The sequence below is a fragment of the Rosa chinensis genome, chromosome 2, assembly GCF_002994745.2.
Source record: "Rosa chinensis cultivar Old Blush chromosome 2, RchiOBHm-V2, whole genome shotgun sequence".
Lineage (NCBI taxonomy): Eukaryota > Viridiplantae > Streptophyta > Magnoliopsida > Rosales > Rosaceae > Rosa > Rosa chinensis.
In genome coordinates, this window is record NC_037089.1 from 33,104,788 (window position 1) to 33,116,319 (window position 11,532).

At 36.5% G+C, this 11,532-nt stretch overlaps 1 protein-coding gene across 1 annotated transcript; it reads right to left on the bottom strand.

Annotated features, from left to right (window-relative positions):
* Positions 1–9,519: 9,519 nt before the first annotated feature.
* Positions 9,520–10,270, bottom strand: LOC112189856 (cell wall / vacuolar inhibitor of fructosidase 2). The gene has a single exon (XM_024329234.2). The coding sequence runs from the start codon at positions 10,166–10,168 to the stop codon at positions 9,617–9,619; it is 552 nt and encodes a 183-aa protein (XP_024185002.1). The 5' UTR covers positions 10,169–10,270; the 3' UTR covers positions 9,520–9,616.
* Between the last annotated feature and the right edge of the window lie 1,262 nt (positions 10,271–11,532).

Consider the following 11,532-nt stretch of genomic DNA (forward strand, 5'->3'; position numbering starts at 1 on the left):
CTCTTAAAATCTGGTTGTAGACTTGTTATGAATAGTAATGGAATTCTTATTTCTAAAAATTCTGTTCAAATTGGTTCTGGTGTTATTATGAAAGATTATTTACAGTTAAATTGTTCAATGGCTCAACAAGAAATTTACTTGTTGAAAATAACACAAACAGTACTAGCACTTTAACAGGTGTTAAAAGAACCAAACTAAATGAAAAGTCTGCATTTTTATGGCATAGAAGACTCGGCCATATTTCAAAAGAGAGACTGAAAATTTTGGTGAAAAACAACATCCTAAATGAACTTGATTTTTCTGATCTAACAGACTGTGTTGAATGCTTTAAGGGAAAAATAACTAATACTAGAAAGAAGACTACATATAGAAGCCAAAATTTATTAGAACTCATACACACTGATATATGTGGACCATTTAGGCATCAAACTATCTGTGGGAATGTGTATTTTATCACATTCATTGATGACTTTTCTAGATACAGTTATATTTATCTACTTTCTAGAAAAGGCACAAGCATTGAAAGCCTTTCAAATCTTTAAGTCTGAGGTAGAAAATCAACTAGAAAAGAAAATCAAAACAATGAGATCAGATAGAAGGGGAGAATTCTATGGAAAGTACGCTGAATCCTGCCAACAAAAGGGTCCATTTGCCTTGTTTTTGCAAGACAATCGAATTAAAGCTGAATACACAACACCCTATAATCCACAACAGAATGGTGTTGCAGAGAGAAAGAATAGGACTCTTTTGAACATGGTTAGATGCATGATGTGTACAACTGGTTTGCCTAAATTTCTGTGGGGTGAGGCTTTAAAAACTGCAAATTATATTTGCAACAGGGCACCTAGCAAAGCCATAGAAAATACTGCTTTTGAGCTTTGGTGTGGCAGGAAACCTAGTCTTCATCACTGCCATGTTTGGGGATGTCATGCAGAAGCTAGGATTTATAATCCAAGCTTGAATAAACTTGACCCCAAAACTGTTAGTTGCTATTTTATAGGTTATCCAGATAAATCTAAAGGCTATAAATTATATTCTGCTCATCATTCACCTAGAATTTTTGAAACACATTAAGTAAAGTTTCTAAGTGAAAAAAGTTCACAATACAAATCTTGAGGATTTAACCTCAGATTTTGAGGAAATTGTGTCAGATGAGAATATAAGTGTAGCATTGCCTTTAGAACAAGATGTAACTAATCATGTCACTGGTCACATAACTGACCATGTCACTGACCAAGTAACTGTACCTGGTCGAGTAACTGATCATGTCACTGACCAAGTAATTGTACCTGGTCAAGTCACTATCCATGTCACTGACCATGTAACTGACCAAGTAACTGTACTTGGTCAAGTAACTGACCACGTAACTGGTCAAGTAACTAAACCTCACAATCCTCCAGTGGCTCAGCCTAGAAGATCACAGAGAGCAAGAAAACCAACTTAGGGGGGGGGGGGAAGAGAGTGACTACATTGTTTATCTGCAAGAAGCAGAAATTGAAATGGACTGTGCAGAGGACAATGATCCAACTACATTTAATCAGGCCATTGAAAGTAGTGAATCTCATCAATGGCAGCAAGCAATGGAAGCAGAAATTAATTCCATGAATTAAAATGCAGTTTGGAAATTAGTTGAACCTGACCCCAACCAGAAGCCGATAGGTTGTAAATGGGTTTTCAAAACCAAAAGAGATGCAAATGGCAATGTAGAGAGACATAAAGCAAGATTAGTTGCCAAGGGTTTTACACAGAAGAAGGGCATTGACTTTACTGAGACTTTTTCTCCAGTTTCTACAAAAGACTCGTTTAGAATAATCATGGCTTTAGTGGCTCATTTTGATATGGAGCTGCACCAGATGGATGTTAAAACAGCTTTCTTGAATGGTGAACTAGATAAAGTGATTTATATGAGGCGGTTTGTACAAGCACTACTAAAAACAATTGCTTTTGCGAAGCCTATTTTGCGACGGCAAAAACTTTTCGTGACGGCAAATTGAGCTTTTTGCGACGGAAAAGTTAGCGTTGCAATAGGTGGTGTCACAAGATCCATTTGAGACGGTAAATTTCCGTTGCAAAAGGTATTTGCGACGGAAAACTGTTGCCGTCGCAATGGTTTAACTATTTGCGACGGGTACTTTGCCGTCGCAAAAAGATATTTCATTTTAAAAAAAAAATGGGGTGAATTGGTTGCGACGGATACTTTGCCGTTGCAAAAGAATATTTCATTTATAAAAAAAATGGTGTGAATTGCACACCAAAGCTAATACCATCTGCAGCAAATATCATAAAGAATATTTCATTTATAAAAAAATATATCGCAAGCATTCTTAAAAGCGCGGAAAGGAATATATTAGTCACCAAAGTACACTATTACAATATGTATAAAAACTAATATCCGATCAAAGGAGAATCAACTACAAAATGAAATTAAAAATGTAACGTAACTACTATACTTGTCATTAGGTATGTTCTATCAACCTTAAATAGATGCAGAGCTGCATGAACTCCAATGATTTGTCCTTGCCAAAATAAGAACCTAAACAAACAAGCCAATAGACAGAAATTTAGATTATTGATACAATGTATTTGCTATAAGGTTGGTGTTATAACCTAGCAGCCAAAACTAAAACCATATGCAATTCAGTTACTAAGGTTTGTGTCAAATACATTTGCAGCTTTTCTACAATAGTAATAGAGATATGTCATGCATGCATATTAGGTAGGAAAAAGTAGGTAGGAGGTGCAGATTACAGATTTTCCTAGATTAAAACAATGATCAAAACTTAGCTTATATAAAGCTAATAGTAACTAGTATCCTAAATCATGCAAAATCAGCCTAGTCTTTAGCTTGGAGCAAAGTCATAATTTCCCTAAATCAAGTTCAGGACAGTGAATATATATCAAGCAAAATAAGCATCAACTTATACATCTTCTAGGTTAGGTGCAAATTTAAGAAGTTAAACAAATTTCTAAATTAAAACAAGAATCAAAGTAGTGCAAAATGAGGCCTTAAATTGAAAGCAAAGTCATGAGTTTCATACCTTTTGGGAGTTGTGGAGTCTTGACTCTTGAGCTTGCTTAGTATGGTGGACAATGGAGAGGAAAAAGACTGCACCTCCAAGTAGTGAGATAGGACAATGAGTGTCTTGATATGCTTCTCCATTTGCTGATAAGGGAAGACAAAAACAAAGGAGGGGATTAGTTGATCAAAACTCTCAAACTTTTGGTGAACTCAATCGACCAAATATAACAACAAACAATCAGTGCACTAAGATCTGGAATAAAAGGTTTTGGGATTACCTTTGTACACGATAAACTTTAGAAGTGTATTAACCTTTCCATATACATCATCTTCAAAGGATTATTCTCTAAAATTTCCACTCCTTCCGTACGATTCATGTTCTGTTGCTGCATCTTTGTGACCATATATGCCTTGAGCAACTTGATACTGCAATCCACATCATTTAAAGCACTCCATAAGTTTTTGATAAGTGAAGTTCAACATTGCAATGAAACTAAGGAATCTACAAAATTCAAATCATAATTTCACAGCTACATTTAACTGTTCCAGAAAATAATAACAATTATATAGAGTATAGAAGAGCATATTTCTTTTCTTTCATAAAGCATATAGAAGAGTATAGAGTATAAAGCAAACAAAACCCAGTAAGCAAGACACCGCTGATTTCTGGAGTGAGAGTCACTCTGAACGGCCTGAATGGAAGCATACCTGATTGAAACCACAAATATTTGACCATCGTTTGACCAAGCTTTACCGATCACAACTACATTACTTGTGAAATTACTCAACACTTTACTTGAAATTGGAATATCGACAGATTTCCATGCCCTTAAGGTACCATTTCTAATTTCCTTCACAATTATGTCGAATGGTGAATTACTATGGACACAGCACAATTCCAATTCCATTCTTTTCTGGTATCACGTAATGTAATCAATTAACCAGTGAAACATATAAAAGCATTTAACCAAACTTATCTTAGATTTCACTCAAATAACCAAAGAACCAAAACTCATTTATTTTACTGCAACAAAACTCAAGTTACCATTCAACAAGTCTCAATTCACAGTGAGTATAAACAAACACGAGCAACCCTTTCCAAACCATTTTCACAACTGCACTAACCACCACAATCATATCAACATGATAAAATCAAATTTACAACCAGGATATTTCAATTTCAATTCCAACACCACAATTCATCTAAACTGTCGAAAAGTACCATAGAGCAGAATTTCAATTCAAGAATAAGAAGTTACCCTCGAGCGTATGATTAGTAAGTTTTCGACTTAACGATCAGCCACTAGCACGCACAGTCCTCAAATCCGACGAACGACGAACCAAGGACTCGGTGCACTCCAAACTGGTACTTCAGGAATTTAGCTCCAGTGTAAGTCAACACGCGTCAACAGGCGGTGGCATGGCGGAAGGAGAACAAAAAAAAGCCAGAAGTCACCGGCGTCAATGACCGCGACGGAGCCGAAACTACCCCAGAAAATCAGTCAAAATCGATTGAATTGAAAAACTAATTATACTAACGTGTAGAGCATGACAAGGGGATCGATTTCATACCACATGTAGCTCAAGTGGTGGCCGGAGTCGCCGGAGAAACTCAGAGCTTCCAGCGTACGATTCTTCCTCCATGGCGGACGATTGGTCCTACAGGGCATAAACCAAACTAAACGAAGGCCTGCACATCAAGAGCAAAACACGAAACAAGCAAAGTCAGGATCTTTTCACTGAAATTTCAAACCTTTCATCAATCTCATAGTGGATCTGCATAAGCGCAGCCTCTTGGACCTCTTCTCGACAGCAGGTTTTCCGAGAGCGGAGCCGGGGCTGGTGCCTCTGGGCGGTGGGGGTAGAGTTAGTGCCAATCATAAATACGAATCTGCACTCAGAACTTGATAAAATAGAAGATTAGAAGGCATAGCTAGCTAGATCTGGGTGTTTGGTATTTTAGGAGGGGCACTTTGGATAAAGAGGATTTCGATTTCGCTGAAGAGAAAGAGGATTTGGATAAAGAATACAAGCAAGGAGCTGGGAGCCTGGGACTGAGATAGGTTTTGACGAGAGAGACAGAGAGAGAGAGCGGTGAGGTTCTGGGCGAGAGAGACAGAGAGAGAGCGCGCGGTGATGTTTGGGACTTAGGGAAAAAAGAGGGAAAAAATTAGGGTTGTTTTGTTAGTAGGAAATTTGGACAAAAGAAAACCAAAAACAAAAAAGAGGGGAATTTTTTTGGGCTAGTGCGAAGATTACGATTGACCAATTCGATCAGATTCAAAAATATCGTGAAATTGGCTAAATTTTTTACCACACTCATAATTTATTGTAATAATCTCATCCAACGGTCAGTTTTCCCATTTTCTTTGAATTGATAGAGGTTACCCTTTGGAGTGTATGATATATAAATATAGATTTATAAAAGTAACTAAATTTGACATAGTTGATCGAATTCGAAACGAGAACTAAATTGGCTGGATTTTTTACAACCACCATAAAACATTACAATCTCTCCATCGAGCGGTTGATTTCTCCAAATTCATTTTCCACTTCATGGTTGCTTTAGAATGAACATCAACAATTTAAATGCAATGTATAAGTCATACAATTTTAGGAGACAAATTGGTATAAGCTAACATATTTGTAATTAAAATTGAAATTTTTATCTTATGTCCATGCACATCCATCGATGAAATATTTACAAACGTGATGTGAAAAAATAAACACGTTTCGCGGTCATCACGTCATCGGTCAACCAAAAAGACATATATGTGACGACGATTGACAAATTCGATCGGATTCGAAAATATGGTAAAATTGGCTAAATTTTTTACCACACTCATAATTTGTTGTAATAATCTCATCCAATGGTCGGTTTTCCCATTTTCTTTGAATTGATAGAAGTTGCCCTTTGGAGTGTATGAAAGATAAATATAAGTTTATAAAAATAACTAAGTTTGACCTAGTTGATCGAGTTCGAAACGTGAACCAAATTGGCTGGATTTTTTAAAACCACCATAAAACATTACAATCTCTCCATCGAGCGGTTGGTTTCTCCAAATTCATTTTCCACTTCATGGTTGCTTTAGAATGAACACCAACAATTTAAATGCAATGTATAAGTCATACAACTTTAGGAGGCAAATTGGTATAAGCTAACATATTTGTAATTAAAATTGAAATTTTTATCTTATGTCCATGCACATCCATCGATGAAATATTTACAAACGTGATGTGAAAAAATAAGCACGTTTCGCGGTCATCAAGTCATCGGTCATCCAAAAAGACATACATGTGACGACGGTTGACCAATTCGATCGGATTCGAAAATATGGTAAAATTGGCTAAATTTTTTACCACACTCATAATTTGTTGTAATAATCTCATCCAATGGTCGGTTTCCCATTTTCTTTGAATTGATAGAAGTTGCCCTTTGGAGTGTATGATATATAAATATAGGTTTATAAAAATAACTAAATTTGACCTAATTGATCGAGTTCGAAACGTGAACCAAATTGGCTGGATTTTTTAAAACCACCATAAAACATTACAATCTCTCCATCGAGCGGTTGGTTTCTCCAAATTCATTTTCCTCTTCAAGGTTACTTTAGAATGAACATCAACAATTTAAATGCAATGTATAAGTCATACAACTTTAGGAGGCAAATTGGTATAAGCTAACATATTTGTAATTAAAATTGAAACTTTTATCTTATGTCCACACACACCATACCAATATTACAAAAGAGTAATACAGTGACATTTATGTGTTGCCACGGCTTCTTTCCGTAGTGTTTTTTTTTTGGTAAAGTACATATACATATAAGTTTTGCGACGGCAAGAGGTAAAACCGTCGCAATTGAGCACAAAATTACTACGGCAAAGATTTTCCGTCGCAAATGATAAGGGTTAATCGCGACGGAACATTTTCCGTAGCAATAGGGTGTCAATTGCGACGGCAACTGTTGCCGAAGTAAAAAGGCGAAGCAATTGCAATTGTTTTTAGTAGTGAAGCTGGAAGTGAAAACTTAGTGTGTAAGTTAACAAAATCAATTTATGGCCTAAAACAAGCTTCTAGACGGTACAAGAAATTTGATTATGTGATTTCTACTTTTGGATTTACAGAAATTCTTGTTGATGAGTGTGTTTATTTGAAGACAGTTGGGAATAATTTTATTTTTCTGATACTCTATGTGGATGATATACTTTTGGCTAGTAGTAACATTAAATTGCTTAAAGATACCAAGAGTTTTCTGTCAAGGAATTTTGACATGAAAGACTTAGGAGAAGCATCCTATGTACTAGGTATTGAGATTAAAAGAGATAGGGCACAGAGACTACTTGGTTTGTCTCAACAGAATTATGTTACCAAAATTTTAAAGAGATTTGGTATGGAGAAGCGTGCAGCTGGAGAAGTTCCCATGTCCAAAGGAGATAAGTTAACCAAGAAGCAAAGTCCCAATAGTGATGTTGAAAAGGAAAATATGGAGTCAAAGCTTTATGCTAGACTTGTAGGAAGTCTCATGTATGCACAAGTCTGCACTAGGCTAGACTTGTCTTTTGCAGTAGGGATTTTGTCAAGATTCCAATCTAATCCAGGCCATGAACATTGGGTAGCTGGGAAGAAAGTGTTAAGATACCTGCAGGGAACTAAAAGTCACATGCTAGTTTATAGGCAAGTGGAGGATCTGAAACTCATTGGATTCTCAGACTCGGATTTTGCAGGGAATTATCCAGACTCCAAGAAGTCGACTTGTGGATATGTGTTCATGCTTGTAGGAGGTGCTATTGCTTGGAAAACCATGAAGCAAACTCTTGTTTCAACTTCTACTATGCAAGCCTAATTTATTGCAGTTTATGAAACTGTGTGTGAAGGACTTTGGATTAGGAATTTTCTCATGCAGACCAAAGTATTAAGTCACATTGTGGCAGACACACTTGTGATTTATTGTGACAATGAGGCTACAGTTTTCTTTAACAAGAACAGTAAAAGGTCAAATAATTCCAAACATATTGATATAAAGTATTACAGTGTTAGAGAAAGAGTAAAGCATGGTGAAATAGCTGTTTTGAGTATTGACACAAATTCACAGCTAGCAGATCCTTTCACCAAGGCCTTGTCAGTGACTGCATTCCAGAAGCATACAGCAAGCATTGGATATTTAGCTAATTTAGATGCTTAGGTTCAGTAGAGAGTTAGTCCAGTTGAGCAATTTAAATTTCTAAGGTTTTTGAGTTCTTGTGTTTTAGTTGTGATCTTTTATTTTTTGTTTATCACAACTTAATTGTAATGACAGTTTAAAGTTATAAATAAAATTTTGAGGTATTTCTAGTTATGATTTTGCTGCAGATTTATTGTTTTATTTTGGAAATTATCATCTTGTTTTGAATGTCATACTTGCTATCAGATGGTTTAAATCTTGTACAACATGATGTTAAGGTTCAAGCAATGTTTTAAGCCATCAATGTTCATAAAAAATTTGCTTGAGTTTCTGGTTTTACAAACATAAAGTAGGACTTAATATATGTTTACTTGTTGATACACGTTAACATATATTGTATCACTTCTGGTTTGACATATGTGGATTGCAGGAGCTTGTGTTTGTAGTTTTGAAACTCTGCATTTTTGTTAAAATATATACTATTTCTTGCTCTGCATATGTAACTGTGATCTGACTATGTTGGAATGGATTTTCGATTTGAGTTTGTCATTTGGCGCGCACTTCAGTAAGTTAAGTAGGTTTTGATGTTCTCTGGTGCAAATCATCGAGTATGATGTGTGTGAGTCCAATGGGGAGATTGTTAGATCAAATATGTACTTAACACATATCATCATAAAGTAATTGATGATTAGCTAAATGTCAAACCTAGTTTAACATGGATACAAACTGTAAATCAATACTAGTAACTTAATGAAGCAGTGTATCAATTCATTAAGGATAGTAATCCATTGCTTAGTCTACAAGAAAGGCTACAAGATTGTGATACATTAGGAATCTAACAATGAAACCTAAACCGACAAGGAATGCTTTAATGGGAAGTTTCTTGAGGTTTAAGTCTCATATATATATATATATATATATATATATATATATATACATGAATTGGTCCCTGATTACTACCGACGTTTTGCATATTGTTCTGTCCATTGAGAAGTAAGTTGTTAAGTAACAGAAGGCCATATTCAGTGATCGAGTTTAACAACTGCATAAGATGGAATCCATGCCAGTGATTGCTGAAGGTAAGCCTTGATCCCTTTTATGATTGTGTGCATATGTTGTGAGCATGTATATGGTTTTAACAATGGTTACATTACAATGGAGAAGAGACATGAGACGAAATCTCTCATTTTTTTTTTCTTTCAAGTCTAAAGAAAAGAAGAAAAGAGACCAAAAGAAAACTGTCACTAGTGCGTGAGTACTGAACTCATTATCCCTATCAACTTGCTTTTACTTTAGAGTCAAAAAGACAATAGCAAAAGTATATTGACAAAATAATTGAGCAAGAAAATAATTTTAATATGTTTCTTCAGAAAGTTTACATTATTGAATAGCTAGCAGTAGGAGTAAGCGAGGTAGCTAAGCAATCAGTACACTAATCCCAACCAAGACTATCAAGAATTCCCAAAACCACATCACAAATCCGCTTCAACGCATCCTCTCTTCTAGCAAGCTCCGGTGGATAAGCCAACGCCGGATACCTTCTAAACGCATTGTGGCAAGCATTAGGGTAGTCGGCAGCTGCAGTGATGTGCATGTAAGCGTAGTCATAAGACTCCGCCGCCAGGTCCTGCAGCGAACCCTGTAGGGCCTGGCCGGCGTAGCCATACTTGTCAGCACACTCCTTCAGCACCTTCTTGGCGTTGGCGTCGTTTGCAGAGCTGAGCACTTGGGAGGACAAGTAAGAAGAGGTTGCGGTGGCATTGGTGGTTGCAATTCTGACGATAATAGCCGCCAAGCCCTTGCCGTCCGCAGTTAGGCTGGTGGGATCGGACTTGAGGGAGGACATGCAAAGGGCATAGTACTTTGTGGCTTTGCAGGTTTTCTGGATCAAGCTAGAGTCTGCACTCGCAAAATGATCATGTTGTAGAAGTAGTAGTAGAAGAATAACCAAGGAGAATGTAGCAGAAGTAGTACTAGATCCCATGCTGCTCTAGTTTCTTTAATTTCTTTTGGATCTGTAGCTTCTAGATATTGTTATATGGAGGAAGAGAGAGATAAAGAGATTGTAAAGAGTGCGTACATAGACATTTAGTTTCTATGGTTCTGGTTTTATAAGACATTAATTTACTGTACAAAATGAGCTGTTTTCTTGTTGCACTTGCCTTATTGTATGTAAGGCTATTTGGCTGGAAGCAAAGCATATTGTAAGTGAATGCCAAAACATGAGGGTCACGGGTCGCGCATAACAACAGTTTAGACACTCAATCCAATGGGGTTCTTTTTCAGTTCTTGAAATCTTTTGGTCTATGGATAGGCTTCTTCGTTCAGTTCTTGAAATCTTTTGGTTTATGGATAGGAAGCCTTGATATCGATCTGGACATGAGTCTAGATTGAGCAGAGAGTAGTGTACATTCTCCCTCCAATTTTAACCCCACCCATAAGGCTCCAATTTATTTGATTAATTAAAAGATATCCACTAAAATCAATGTGGCTTATACATAAATAACGATGGTTTATCCCTTGGGTATGGGCTTGAAATTCACCTTAGTCAAGGATTAGAAGAGCTGTTGTTTTAAAAGCTTTCGGACAACATAATTAATAACAAATTGTCACGCACACTCAAATCAATTGAAAGCAACTCAATCTTTAGAGGACAACTCCTACAAAAAGAAGGCTGGTCTTATTTTGAGATCTAAATAGAACCTGTCTCTCCAACAAGGCTTCAAAGGGGGAGTTGGTTTTAAAAAATTGATACCTGTGCTTGTCTCGGTGTTAAAGTTGTGCCAAATCCAAGACTAGTCTTAAAATGAGATCATGGGCCGCGCTTGTGGTAAACCATGCCAGAGACAAAACATTCTGGCAGTGATTGAGCCTGACGCGCTACGTGTTAGAAAATGAATAACCGACATGGGGCTGTCGAGACTTCCTGAGTAGTGAAAATAGTACCCTCATATAACACTTCATTATTGTTGGAGATGGGAATGATTGCTCTAAAGCTCCAACAAGGTGCCAAAATGAGTTTAGCACCTCTATATAGCACTTCATTAATTGTTGGAGTTTCCCTTTGGAGTGAAAAGAGGTTGAGTTCTATGTGAGGATCTGAAAGAATGTTTTATCCTATAAACTTGACAAGCATGCATATGGATGAGAGTTTTGCATGGTACCTGAGGATTGAGGAATTCTATTTTCCTGAAGTCCCAAGAGTAGTACAGTGATACAATTGTTATAAATGATTTTTTTTTTTTTTGGCTAGGAAATGTCAATCGTACAAAACTTTGCACTAACACATTCTTAATTTTGATGTTAAATTTGGTGCTGGTACCCTTATCTGCTTCTGGTAACTGGAAG